The 15,159-nt window shown below is 42.5% G+C and overlaps 1 protein-coding gene across 8 annotated transcripts in view; it reads left to right on the forward strand.

Moving 5' to 3' along the window:
- Positions 1–15,159, forward strand: part of TDRD3 (tudor domain containing 3) — a 632,378-nt gene that overhangs the window by 513,638 nt on the left and 103,581 nt on the right. Inside the window, exon 13 of one of the 8 annotated variants that reach the window (XM_029602992.1) lies at positions 1,273–1,889. The exons of 5 other annotated variants lie outside the window; for them this stretch is intronic. In XM_029602992.1, the coding sequence (XP_029458852.1) occupies positions 1,273–1,509 (237 nt within the window). In that variant the 3' untranslated portion in view covers positions 1,510–1,889. Of the gene's footprint in view, positions 1–1,272; positions 1,891–15,159 lie in introns of those variants that run through there. 2 more of the 8 variants (XM_029602999.1, XM_029602991.1) reach the window with 2 other exon arrangements.

Raw genomic sequence — 15,159 nt, forward strand, 5'->3', positions numbered from 1 at the left:
TTTCTGTAGGCTATTGAAGTCTATGAATCATGGAAATGAATGGGGAGCAGATGTAAATGACTATAGCAAACATCTGTTCCCTGTGAGTCATTGTGATATCACTGCCTTATCAGAACCTGGGCTGGACATGTTGTCAAGGAAACCACAGACATGACACATCACAGTGAAGCATTTTTCTAACTGCCCTCTCACTGCCATCTGGATCAAGTGACGCTGACCCTGAAGGCTGAGCATGTACAAGAAGAACTGCTCATTTCTTCTGTAGACTTTTTCTGAGAAGGACATAGTATTTGGAGCTCTCAGAGTTTCAAGTTTTCAAAAAAGCTGTTTGGCTTATGGCTACTGCTAATTTTAGTCTGTGCTGCACTGGTCTCATCCTCTGTGACAGTCAGCAGAGAAAGATAGGCAGTGTCAATTGTACTTTGCTGCTGATTTTTCTCTTCCCTGGGGTAAGGTGGAAGGTCTGGGTGTGGGTAGGAGAGAATGGCAAGAGTTGCAATGGTGCTACTGATTTTATGTCTGTCTGGGCAGTGAGCACCAGTCCAGTGAGGTGAGCAGTGCACAGAGACTGAACTGAAACATACTAGCCTGTTTAGTAGTCTCATCACTAGTGCATGCCACTTCACTGTCTGTATGTATGTGTGACTGTTCGCCACACATCCACACGTTAGAGTGCTACTGTCAATGGGTGTACATCAGTTATGGTACTACTAATAAAAAAAAAGTCTTTTAATATCCAGATCCCCAGAAAGCAATGATTAATTTCATCTTGTTCAGGGGAAGGCAGAAGCCAAGCGAAGAATATTGTTGGCAGGAGCAGCACTAACCAATACTTTTTAAATAATAAGGGAGTCCCACACCTAAATTGAAGAGACTTTTTCAAATCCAAAATGACAGGAGAAGGCAGGCAGCTCCAGCCAGAAAAAATTGAAATTTTGAAGAGGATGAGAAGAGTGTAAAGGTAGCAGAGTCATTGAAGGCAGAGAGTAGCAGGGCAGTAAGAGTAGCAGAAGCACAAGGCCCAAAACCAACGACATGTTCTTTAGTTACCACTATTTGCATCTGATTCTGAAGAAGAATCGTCTTGTATGGGATTCCCTGCATCAGAAATTAAAGAGCTACTAGCTGAAGAAGTTTTTTGGAGGATTAGTTAGTAGCGTCTTAGGCTCCATTTCGTTCTTGGAGGAGAAAGAGGAAACTGGGGATGATGGTGAGGAAGAGCAGGCAGCACAGGTAGAGAGCATGAGTAATGCCATTGTCATTGTTCCTCAGGGGTCCACCTTCTACCTCAACTCCACTGCCAGCATCCAACCCCCAGGATGTACAGAAAAGATCACTGAAGAAATTCCTGATCTCAAGGCACTACAACATGAGGGAGGACCTGTGCTTGACTCAATGTGCTTACTGTGTGAAGGAGATCAACCAGGGCAAGCAAATGGGACATCTCACAAATGCTGGTATGCTGCATTGCCTGCAGAAGCAGTATCCCTGGGGAGGTGGCAGTACTAGCCTTCTTCCAATCAGAGGAAAATGGGCTGAAAAGGGGAAGAATGTTTCCCAAGCTGGTCAAAGTAGTGGTATTGCAGCGAATGCCAGTGACTACCACCTTTCCTTCAGTGTGTTACTCCTAGGGAAATTGTATACACAATATTTCAAAATTCTGCATTGTTTGTCAAAATAATAGAATATAATCACTGTCTTTAGGTAATAATTTACACTTTAATACAGAAAATGTTTAAAGATTCAGTGTTTGTCAATTTCTGACAAAGAATTCCTCCAGAAATACTAAGAACATAAGAAGTTGCCATACTAGTTCAGACCATCAAGCCCTTTTTCCAACGGTGGCCAATCCAGGTTACAAGTACCCAAAACATTAAGTAGATCCCATGCTACTAATGCCAGTAATAGCAGTGGATATTCCCTAAGTCAATTTGATTAATTACAGTTGATGGACTTTTCCTCCAGGAACTTATCCAAACCTTTTTTAAACCCAGCTGTACTAACTGTCCTAACCACATCCTCTGGTTTTACTGTTATAGTCATTGTCACCACCTTTCTTCCCTGATCCTCCGATCTTCTAGCTTGTCACGACTAGCCTCTCCTCCTTTGTTTTCACATCCTCACCAGCTTCTCCCACCTTATTCCCCCATTCAGCCTCTCCCATGTCACTCCCACTCCCACCCCCACCCACCCTCACAGCCTCTACAATGCCATTCACATTTGCCTTTGCTACTCTCACCCTTAACTCCATCCCCAGTCTCTCTCTCCTATCCCCCAGCTCTTTTTCTCTCTTTTCTGCTCCCTATCTCGCTCTCCTATCCCTGAGCAATTCTCTCTTTTTTTGCCCTATACTCTTACTCTCTCTCCCCCCTACTCCCAATTATTTTTATTCTCTCCTACCCCCAGACCTTCTCACTCTCCTAATCCTCCTCCTACAGAGTTTCTCTCTGGAGTGTACTTTAAAAAGAGTCGCAATGTCTAAGAGCTCTGTAGTGCAGAATTCCTCCAAAAATAAAAGTTTGTGTGTCCATACAAGTGTAGCAAATCCATTATGAAGATGTTGAATATAGTTTTTGCTTTTCATTATTTTATTAGCTTTTCTTCATCTATATTTATTGCACTTGATGTGGACATTGCAATGTTTAAATTGTATCCTTGATATTTCTTTATACTTTTCCATTAGCTTCATCAATATCAAATAAAAATCAGTTTGTGTTTGCAGAATATTTCACATTCTCTTGGTATATGGCCTGAAGAAGTACTTTGTCTATAATACCCTATATGTTACATGATAGATATTCATGCTACTTAGACCATGTTTTCTGTGGATTTCTTCTTTGTTGAAATGACTAAGTACTGTTTTCTTAGTAGTAGTATGCCAATTTTTGTGTCAAATCAGTTCTGCTTTTCTTTTCTAGAATTAATGAATGTCATTTTTGTCATACCCTTGTTTTCATTGTTTCTCTTGTTCAAAAGTTTTCACAGCAGTGCTAATGATTTCTTCCCTGTACTTACATAGCACTTCCTCATACAGTTTAGAATATAATACTAGAAAACTGTGGTTATTTGTTATTTAAAACTTCCCTCATGCTTGCCATCCATTTTCTGAATATTATGTTTTCCATTGTGTTCCTAACTTTCATTCACACTTCATAAGCTGGATTTGTTATACTGTTAATGTATGATGTTTGTATCTGTGCAGTGTCTGCCTCCTTTCCACCAAACTGTTTTTGCCAAGCTCGATTTGCTTGACTTAAATTACTTGGCTACTATTGAACTTCTGAATTTCAATACCTCTATTTTCTTTTACTATTGTCTCATCTCTTTCACATACACAGTTATAGCACTGAAAGCCATTTTTTCTTCTAAAATGCTCTTCCACAGCCATTAATGTTATGTCTAAGTGAATTATATGACTTTATACATATAAAAAAACAAAGATGCAAAAATTGTTTTGTAATCTGTCTTGAAGCATATGTAAAAAGAAAACTATGCCCTAACCTGCAGTATATTCAAATATACACATAGCAATAATACCTTATATCAGTTTAAAGATATGTATTTTTTATTATCCTTAAATTACCCTTCTGCAGTTCCCAGACACTCTGGAAGCAGTCATGTTTGGAACAATGTCACAAGATACATCACGCGGATTGGTTCATGCAATGTCATTTTTACCATTTTCACAAATATTGACCAATTGTACCCAGTGTACATGAAATAATTTATGAATCTGTTGCTCTTATATATGCAGAGAAATTCAAGAAAAGCTGGAGAGCTCTTTGAAAAAGTTATTTGATTTCACAAAGCCCTCCCATCGATTCCCCTTCTGCTGAATCTTTTCTCATATTTTTCAATCTTAAGATCCAAAAATTATGCATGTCCTTTTCTTCAGTACGAAACTGGTATTCTGATCCATCTTCTATTTCTACTCGCTGGGAGAGTTTTGAGCATGTGCCATCTACAGAAGTTGAGGCATTTATAACCAAATCGAATGTCACTTTATGTCCACTATCCCTTTGTTCCTCCTCTATTTTTAAAGCCTCCAGAATATATTAGCTCCCATCTTTTCCAAATTGATAAACGTCTCTTTCAGTGAAGGCACTGTCCCACCCAGCCTTAAAAAAAGTGATAGTTCGCCCTCTCCTCAAAAAAAGTAACTTGGACCCTACTGATCCAAATAATTATAGGCCTATCTCGTCATTACCTTTCCTCTCCCAAATCCTTGAAACTGCTGTCTTAGATCAGCTAAATAGCCATCTTGAGAAATTCGATCTTCTAGATCCTCACCAATATGGTTTCCGGCGAGCTCTCAGCATCGAGATCTTATTGCTTTCTCTTACAGATCCTCTAAGACATGGAATAGATTCCAGTCAACAATTTCTTTTCATTTCTTTAGACATTTCAGCAGCTTTTGATACTATTCACCATAACATTTTACTCTTTCATCTACAGCAATGGTTCCCAACCCTGTCCTGGTGACACCCCAGCCAGACAGGTTTTAGGATATCCACAATGAATATGCATGAGAGAAAATTTGCATGCACCGTCTCCATAACATGCTAATTTTCTCTCATGCATATTCATTGTGGATATCCTGAAAACCCAACTGGCTGGGGGGTCCCCAGGACAGGGTTGGGAACCACAAGTCTACAGGAATGTGGTCTATCCGGTAATGTTCTTAATTGGTTTCAGTCTCATCTTTTTCAATGCTCTCAAATCATTACATTCAAAGGCAAATTTTCTAACCCCTCCAATATTACAACTGGCATCCCAAAGGGGTCTGTACTCTCTTCCACTCTTTTCAACATATATTAGCTCCCATTTGCAAAATTCTCTCCTCCTTGACTGACTGTTACAAACTCTTTGCTAACGACATACAGTTTGCCATTCGTATTCACCCTTCTTGGAATGATACTTTGAAACCTTAGACATCTGTCTCGCTGTGGTAACCAAATGATTGACACACATATCATTAAATATGTCCAGAACAGAATTTCATGTCATTCATATTCCATACTTTTCTTGCAAGGAAAAGACTATTAGTCTAAATAGCATAACCTTCCCGATTAAAGATCACATTAAGAGCCTTGGCGTTATCCTTGATAACACACTTTCTTTTTGCCCCCAGCTTAAACAAGTTATAACCCAAGGTTTTTATAGACTTCGTGTTCTTGCAAGTCTTAAAAATCTACTACATCCTCCTGAATTTCGTACAGTTCTCCAAGCCTCCATATTCCCTATTATCGATTATTGCAGCAGCTTATATACTGGTCTCTCTCAGTCATCATTGTGTCCACTAGAGTTGCTCCATAACTCAGCTGCATGTTTGTTTGCAGGTTTAAAATGAAACGAACACATCACATCAACCTTAATTGACCTGCATTGGCTTTCTGTCATTGAGCGAGTCAAATACAAGATTGATCATTAAGTAGTTTAAAAATGAGCATTGCAAACATGTCACTGGGCTAATGCTATACTGAAATTATATCAACCAACAAGAGCTCTTCGCTTCTCCCAGTGTGGCCTGTTTGAGGTGCCCTCCCCTAAGGTTGCATGACTCCATATGACTTGCGAATGTGCTTTCTCCATTACAGGGCCATCCCTCTGGAATTCTTTCCCAATTGACATTAGACAGTGTGAATCTATCAAGAATATCAGAAAGCAAATTAAAATCTATTTGTTCAACCTGTCCTATTGTTAATTCTGTTTTTACTTTAATTTATATTTTTATGTTGTAATTTAGTTATCTGTTTGTTTTTAATTTCATGCTTTAATTTTACTTATGCTTTTATATTTGATTTTATGATTAATTTTATATGAATGTATCATTTTTGTTTGTATGTTTTATGCTATGGCTATACTCTTGTTCATTGCCTAAACATTTTAAGTGTTTGGCGATTCATACATTTTAATAAATCTAAATTATTTAAATAATTCCTTTTTGTCCCTCTCATACTGTAATATATAACAAAACTTGCAAATCAGTAACATGTATAATTCTGAGCCAATACTGGAGTTTAAAAAATGATAATATCAGGGCTGATCAGTTTTGATCCAGTGGCATTCAGCTTCCTAGCCCACAGCACTGCCTGTTAAGCTGTTAACTAGTGATGATTGGCCTCCAGGTAGCTCTTCTATTGTCTGGGAGTTTGATTTAGACCTACATTCATTTACAGGGCCAGATTTCCTATTAGGCATAGTAGGTATGTGCTAAGGACACTTGCACATTGCAGGGCACTGTGGGATCACTTCCTTCCCCCCACCCCTATGCATGATCCTTTCCTCTCTCACTGCAACTGGTGGCAGGAGAAATAGGAGGGAAAGGGAAGGGGAGACATTTAAGATTCTGTGTCTAGGGGCACATAAGATATAAATATAGTGCTGGTCATCTTTTTATTTATTTCCAAATTTATAAACCTCTACCAATGAGGCTACAAAGCACTGTACAAATAAACATTAAAAATTAAATATATAACAAACATCATTTAATCAGAAACAGCAACATTATAATGAATTGAAAGCTTTAGAGCATGGGTTACCAAACCTGTCATAGTGGATCCCCAGCCAATCAGGTTTTCAGGATATCCACAATGAATATGCATGAGGTAAATTTGCATGCACCATCTCCATAGCATGCATATTTATTTATTTATTTATTTATTTATTTGAAATCTTTTCTATACCATCGTTAAGTATATACCATCACAACGGTTTACAGATAGGCACTAAAGTAAAGTGAGGGTTAAATTGGGTAATATTAATTAACAATGTACCAGTAAATTCCAGTTACATATTAAAGAATATTTGATGAATGTCATGAAACTTGTCCATTTATACGTGAAAGTTTACCTTACATGTATAATACTTTGGTACTGTATATTTCATTAAAGTTGGCAGTGAAATAATAACAATAACAATATGTGCACCTATTTTAATTACGTGCTGTAAGCTGATGACCTGCTGCCAGCTTTATTTATTATTTTTACTGTTCTCCGTTCTCTTTGTAAAACACTTGTTTGAAAAGCCAGGTTTTTAAACTTTTTAAAAAAAGATTGAAATTTTTCTGCAGTCTAATCTCGAGGGGCATGGTATTCCATAGTGTTGGTCCTGCTAATGTTAGAGCCCGCTCTCTAACTTGAGTCAGTCTTGCTGTCCTCACTGTGAAGGGATTGTTAGGAGGGCTTTGTTGGCCGATCTTAGATTTCTCTGTGGGACGTGCACACGCAGTGCTGTGTTCAGCGTTTCAGCTTTTTCTTCATTAATTAATTTGTGCATTGTGCATAGTGTTTTGTAATGTACTCTTTGTTTTATGGGTAGCCAGTGTAATTCAGCTAGAGTTTCAGTGATGTGATCACTTTTCCTTTTACCAGTAAGTATTCTTGCGGCCGAGTTTTGTAAGATTTGGAGTGGTCTTATTGTTGTGTATGGTAATCCCAAAAACAGTGTGTTGCAGTAGTCCATGCTAGCAAAAATTAGTGCTTGTAGTACTGTTCGAAAGTTTGTTGGTGTTAATAACGGTTTTAGCCTCCTGAGGACCATCAGTTTGGCGTAACCTTCTTTTACTTTCAGTGATACATGTTGTTTCAGGCTGAGTTCCGTGTCAGTTATTACACTGAGGTTTTTTCGTTCTAAATGTAGGAATTCAGTTTTTTCTATATTGATAACTAGTTCCATTTGGTTTAGCAGTTGCTTGATAATGTCTAAGTACATGTTTGCTAAATTTAAAGTTTTTTTCAGTTGAGTCATCAACGTGTAGAATTATCTTATGCATATTCATTATGGATATCCTGGAAACCTGACTGGTTGGAAGGTTCTCCAGGACAGGTTTGGGAACCTCTGCTTTAGAGAAAAAAGCGTTTTACATAATTTCCGAAATGCGGAATAATCATTTATTAATCTAAAAACAAGGGGTGATGCAGCGTACAAAGAAAATATCCTGTGCTTAGTTTTTAATAGTTTGACATTTAGAATTTTAAGCTGCAGACAAATTATGCTGAATATGAACCTACTAGTGTCTGAGGCAAGAGTGAGTAGGACCAAAGGATGAAGGAAATTGAAAAAGGATAGGGGAAGGGATGTGAAGACTCAGTGAGAGGGATGAGGATATAGTAACGATATTACCTTCTCTTATTTCTGATCTCTTCACCTTATCTACTTTGCTTCTTCCTCTAGTCTCTCCATCCATACTACACTACTACTACTGTTCTCCATCGATTCTTCCCCCATCTCCACTTCCTCTCCCCTCCTTTATTCCATGTACCTCCTGCTTCCCACCATGCTCCATCCACCCCTCTGTTTTCATGCTCCCTCTTACTCTCTCTGTGTCTCTTTTTCTCCTGCTTCACGTCTTCTGTGCAAACCTTTGTATTTCCATCTTACATCTTCTTTTCCTGTTGTTTCTGCGAGCATTTTACTGGTCTGCTTAAATGTTACTGAACCACACAGTGCTGATAATATTTTCTGTTTTCACAGCTTACTACAAAAACAGGATTAAGGCAACCCAGTTACTTCAAAATGTGTCTGCACATTTAATTATAAATGGATGATTACGCGATAATGCAATGCCAATGCTTAAATTTTACTGGCTACCTGTAATTCAGCATTTTCAGGCCGATGCAAAACCGTGCACTCAGGCTAGCACACAGGTTAACCCATGGTTGGACGTGCGTCTATAACTCCTGATGCAATAAGGGGATCAGCTCATCCAAAACGCGCGTCCAAACTAGGGCATAGCTAATAGCGCTCATCATATGTAAATGCCATGTTGATGAGGCTATTACCCCATGAAGTAAAAAAGTAACCATGCTCCTGACGCACACATTTTAACCCTTAAAAAGTAATGCCAACCCCAGAGCTGGCGTTGTTTTGAGAAACCCCAAAGTTGAACTAAAAAGCAGAAAATACTGCTTTTCTGTGGTTCCACAGACTTATATTATGGTGATATTAAGTTGGAGGAACCACAGAAAGTAGCAACGTGCAAACATTTTTTTAAAAAATGTCTTCACAGTGGTCAGGTTAGGAAAACAGATGCTCAATTTTATGAGCATACGTTTTTCTAACCCATGCACAGCCACAGGTTAGGAAAATGGCTGCTCGTAAAAATTGAGCTTCCATTATCCTAACCTGCGCACAGCCAGTTCTACCAGGCACCCAATGCCAAGGAGGCACTAGGGATGCACAGTTTCCCTTAGTGCCTCCTTTTTAACGCAGCGACTCATTTGCCTATTACCTCGTGTGCCTGGGAGAGGTGGATGGGCGCTCATTAGGAAAGCGGGCACTCAATGATGAGTACCCGTTTTTTTCCGGGTGGATATTACATCGGCCTAATTGTTTAAAATATTGGTTCTAGTATTTAAAACTTTTAAATGTGATGGTCCATCTTATCTGACTAATCTAATTTATCAATATCAACCATCACATTATCTTTCATCATCTAATTCTTCACAGATAGTTGTTCCATCATTTAAAAATGCTCAACTTTTCGCCATCCAAAATCACACATTTTCTGTCATTGATCTATCTTTGTGGAATGAGCTGCCTATTCCATTATGTTTTATAAAAACATTCCATAAACAGTTAAAAGCCCACATCTTTCATGAGGCATTTTATAATTGTTCATCATTAATGCTATGTGAATTAAATGTTTTAATGCTTGTCTAGTTTGTGATTTGAGATGTTTGTCTTCATGTTAATCACATAGTATGACTTATTCAAGTTATGGGTATTTCAAATAAATAAATAAATAAATAAATAAATAAATAACATAGAATAAATATAGGTTTGCACAGATCAGAACCACAAAATTGAGTACTGCTGCCAGATAGAAACAGAGAATGATGGCCTGGACAGTGGAGCATCAGAGACCATGTTAGGGCAGCTGCTGTAAGGGAGAGCGTAGAGTTGGAATTGCCAGTCAGCAATTCCACATCAAGGGGCAGATTCTGAGGTAAATGTCACAAGAAACTAAGGACCTTGTCTATAGCTATGACATTCTTTGATTTTTTTTTTCTTATGGGTTCTGATACTTCTTGCTATGTGGTACAAGCAGGGCTGTTGGAAGCAATGGGCAAGATAGGTGTCCATGCAGTGGTGTATAGGACAGTGTGACTGTCATCAGAGTTGGATCCCAGCCAACTGCATCATTGGAGGTGAACAAGTGAAGAAACCACTTTTAGATTTGAAAGGGTTTGAACTTGGGCCTCTCTACTGAAACTGCCAGTTGTTGCCAAATTGTGCTGGTGGTTTTTGTTTTTATTTTCTACTGCAGTGGATATTTGTGTAGAGAACATTGGACTGGAACCACTAACTAATTTTGCATAGACTTCCAAATGGGTTCAGATAGCAATCACTTTTGAATACAATTTTAAAGGGGTTATGTGTGGAAAATTAGCATATACACACCTAAGTAGCCTGTATTCGTGTATATGTTGTTTTATAAAGATCAAAACTACGTGTGTTTTTTTGCTTTCGCTTACACATTTACCTGCAGAGAAAAAGGGACAGTCTAGGGGCATTCTGGGGTGGGGCAAAGGATATATGCAGAAGTTGCTATTTTGCATCTGCTAATTAACTAGCATGATATCACTCGTCTGTTTCGTCTTTTATTTGCTGTTTATAGATGGGAAGTCTGGATAAACTGAGGGGAGTTCAGGGTGAAGTACTAGGAGGATCTCTGTAAACTGGTGATTTCAAGTATACACTCATATTTTAAATATACCTATCTCTGGATATAAATTAAGGTTTTATGCCTACACATAATATATTTTTTCATGCATAAAATATATGCACATATGTTTATAAAAAGTATGCGCTTTCAGTGGATTGCAAATATTTGTGCATAATGAAACATATACTTGTACTTTCAGACCTGAACTATGCAGAACAGTTTATAAAATACTAGGTTCCTGTACATACCCAGATCAATCCAGACCAGTGGGTTATGCACTCCCCCCAGCAGATGGAGTCAGAAAGCAAAGCTTCGAGGCACTGGTATCCCAAGTGTGCCACCTTCAGCTCATCAGTATTTCTCTGACTCCGGCACATGATGATCGTGTATACCTGCAGCTCTGTGTGAGATGGATTTTTCTTGCTCCCTGAGGTGCTAGGTTCAGTGTCTGGGCCATCCCTCAGGTAGAGCCGAGCAAACGGGGGGTTGGTTACCTCTGGCTGTGCTAGCCGTGTGGTTCCGGGTCCCCTGATAGCCAGGGGACTGGCTCCCTCAGCGACCCAAAGGCTCCCCCTCAGTGTCTGCGGTACAGGGAAGTAGCCCCTTTGGGGATTTTTTCTATTATTCTTAGCTTAGACTTTATATTTTTCTGTTACTTAAAGTTAAAAGTTTTTGTGTAAAAAAAAACAAACAAAAACCAACAGCTCCAAGTTCCCTGTTCACCGCGGCTCCCAGGGTAAATCAGTCTGCCCGGTGGTGCAGAGCCAAGCAGACCCCTGAAGAGGAGGGGAGATCATTTCAGCCCTGGTAAGAACCTCTGAGGATGTTTTTAGGCTCCCTGCCTCGTGTTTACTGCCGGCTCTGGAGCTATTTTTACCGTGGTGGCCATTTTGTTTTTTCTTTTTCAACCTCCCAAGTGGCTCCCCAGTGTTCCTGGGGCCGATTTTCGCCGCATTTTTGGTGGGGAACACTAGAGCTGGGTGGCAGCACCTGTTTTCTTCCAGGGGGAGTTATATGCCTCTTTTTGCAGGAGGAACATGGCAAAAACTCCTCTGGTGGAAGCCTGTAAGGTTTGCGGGATATGGTCAGCTTATTTAGACCCCCTGTCACTGTGCACGGAAAGTGGACTGGGTGGGGAAGGGGCCTCAGACAATAGGACCAAACCTAAAAAGTCTGCACACAGGTCAGGCTCGGCGGCTGGGTCTAACAGAAGGAGCCCAACCCCCACTGCGCACCCTGTGGAAAAGGTCTCCCAGATGACCCTCCCCCTCTGTCCCCCTCTAGGCAGACTCTGAGACCAGACGAATTGAGAGACATGGACACTGATTCTAGCAGTGACGAGACAGGACCTGGGGCGATTTTCACCGGAATTTGTGCTGCTCATGCATGAAGCATTTCTGGCTTGGAAGCTCGTGAAGCGCAGAGCCCAGGATGGGAGCGTGGGAGTTCCCAAGCGTCCCCATCTGCAAACTGACAGTCGTCCGTCCCAGGCAACTTTGGCTCGGGAGGATCTAGCGGGTACAGTCGACCAGCAGGGGAATGACTCCACTCTGCCCCCAAGGGACACTGCTGCAGATCAGGGTGAGGTTCCTCTGGACGTAGATACGAGCGACGACGATCAGGATCCGGTAGAATATAGTGCAGGGGGGGGGACACGACCCCTGCGTAGTCCGGCTGTTTAATAGTGAGGAATTGCGCCCCCTTATTCCCCAGGTGCTTGAGGAAGTGGGGGTGAGACCCTCGCTGGAAGATTATGAAAGCGAGGGAGTGAACCCAGTCCTGGACGGTCTCCGGGGTCCACCAAGTGCTTTTCCCATCCTGAAGAAGATTCAAAAGCTCATCAGCCGGGAGCAGGAATCCCCGAAAGCAGGGCTTAAGGTCGGCCGAGCGATTCAAAAACTCTACCCGCTAATGGAGGAACATTTAGAATGCCTCATAGTACCTAAGGTGGATGCGGCTGTATTAGCGGTGACCAAGAAGACAACCATTCCAGTGGCGGGAGCAGCTGCTCTCAGAGATGCGCAGGGCCGCAGGCTGGAGCTGCAACTGATGCAGGTGTTCGAGGTCTCCTCCTTAGGACTTCAGGCGGCGGTGTGTGCCAGCATGATGCAAAGAGTGTGTTTATGTTGGATTCAAAAACCGCAGGACCCATCGTCTTCTGGGACTTTGTCAGCTTCTCAGGCAGCTCGTCTGGAGGTGACGGTAGCATATGTGGTGGATGCCTTATATGACTTGGTGCGTTCGGTGGCCCGGACTATGGTCGTCTCGGTGGCAGCTCGGTGACTCCTGGGGCTCTGCAATTGGGCAGCGAATGCTTCCTTCAAGTCGTAACTGAGCAGTCTGCCTTTTCGAGGGAAGTTGCTGTTTGGAGAGTATTTGGATCAGCTGAAGAAATCTCGGGGGGATTCCAAGGGCAATAAACTGCCGGAAGATAGAAAGCCCTATAAGAAATAATTCAGTCCTCAAACACATTTTCAGGATTTCCGAAAAAGCAGGTCGGGGAGGAGTGTTCCACCCTCTGGTTCCAGACAGACCTCTTCCCGTACACAGTCCTTTCGTGGCTCCAGTCGTCCTACCAGAGGTGGTTTGGGTCAGGGAACCGGAACTGACCGTCCAAGAAGGTCCGCCTACTTCTTGGACGGGATGATCGGGGGTAGGTTGTCCCAATTTTACAAGGAATGGGCCAGGATCACCTCCGATCGCTGGGTGTTGGAGGTGGTAAAAGAAGGTTACGCCTTAGAATTTTCTCGGCCTCTCATGCCGGCCTTTGTGGAATCGCGAGCCGTGGTTGAAGACACTCTGCAAAGATTGCTGGCCCTGAAGGCGATCGTCTTTGTGCTGTCCGAGGAATGGGGGAGGGGACAGTACTCCATTTATTTCGTTGTTCCCAAAAAGGTGGGCACTTTCCGACCCATCCTGGACTTACAGAAGGTGAATCGCTGCTTGAATGTGCTCTGTTTTTGAATGGAAACACTTTGAACAATCATCGCAGAGGTTCGAAAGGGAGAGATCTTCGCCTCCTTGGATCTCATCGAGGCTTACCTAAACATCCCGATTCACAGCGCTCACCAGAGATTCCTACGATTCAAGATCCTGGGTCAGCATTTTCAGTTCCGGGCGCTGCCATTCGGACTGGCGACGGCCCCGCGCACCTTTACCAAGGTGATAGTCGTGGTGGCGGCGACCCTCCAGAAGGAAAGGATATTGGTCCATCCTTACATCGACGATTGGCTGATTCGAGCCAAGTCGGAAGAGGATGGCGAGCGGACGGTTCTTCCAGTGATCCAATGTCTCCAGTCCTTAGGCTGGGTAAACATCAAAGCAAAAAGTCATCTGACTCAGAGTATCTGGAGTATTTGGGAGCTCGTTTCGACACCCTCCAGGGCAGGGTGTTTCTCACGAACAACAGGATGTACAAATTGCAGCAACAAGTGTGTCTCTTGTTACAGCTTCCACTTCCCTGAGTGTGGGATTACCTACAAGTTTTGGGGTTCATGGCTTCAATGTTGGAATTGGTGCCTTGGCCTTGGCTCACCAGAGACCGTTGCAGAGAGATCTACTTTCACGGTGGGACCAGTGTCTAAGCAATACCAGTTGCCCCTGCCTTTGTTGCAGCGAATCAGGTCCAGCCTGCAGTGGTGGCTGTCAGAAGACAACTTACAGAAGGGGATGCCCCTTGAAGTCCTGGATTGGGTGATTGTGACAAAAGAAACAAGCCTTCAAGGCTGGGGAGCAGTGTGCCTCGGTCATGCGGCGCGGGGAACCTGGTCCTTACCCAAACGGTCGTGGTCTATAAATCGCCTAGAGACAAGGGGAGTCCAGAAAGCGTTGTTGGCATTCCAGTCCCTGGTGCAGGGGAGAATGGTTCGAGGTTTCTTGGACAACGCCACCACGGTGGCATATCTCAATTGACAGGGAGGAACCAGGAGTCCGGCTGTGGCACAGGAAGCACACCTCCTCTTCGCTTGGGCTGAGCTTCATCTGAAAGGTATTGCAGCCTCTCACGTGGCAGGGGTGGACAACGTGCAGGCGGACTTCCTCAGTTGTCCACAGCTGGATCCCGGAAAGGTTGGAATCACATTTTTGCCCGATGCGGAGTTCCTCAACTGGACCTCATGGCCGCCCATGTCAACGCCAAGACGGACCAGTTCTTCAGCCGAAAGAAGGAAATTGGGGCTGTAGGAGTAGACCTGCAAGTGCCAACCGGAATCCTCCTGTATGCCTTTCCTCCATGGCCCATGATTGGGCGCGTTCTCCGGCGCATAAGAGGACCATCCTGGTTCAGTAATTCTGGTGGCACAGGAGTGGCCGCAGCGTCCATGGTTTGCGGACCTGGTATAGTTGGCGACAGTCGGCCCGCTATGCCTAGCTCATCTGCCGAACCTCCTGCGACAAGGGCCCATTTTTTCGGACCGGAAGGATCACGTCTCTCTCGCAGCCTGCTGTTTGAGAGGCGGTGGTTACAGATGAAAGGTTATTCGAAACAGGTG

This window comes from Rhinatrema bivittatum, chromosome 5 (genome assembly GCF_901001135.1).
Source record: "Rhinatrema bivittatum chromosome 5, aRhiBiv1.1, whole genome shotgun sequence".
Lineage (NCBI taxonomy): Eukaryota > Metazoa > Chordata > Amphibia > Gymnophiona > Rhinatrematidae > Rhinatrema > Rhinatrema bivittatum.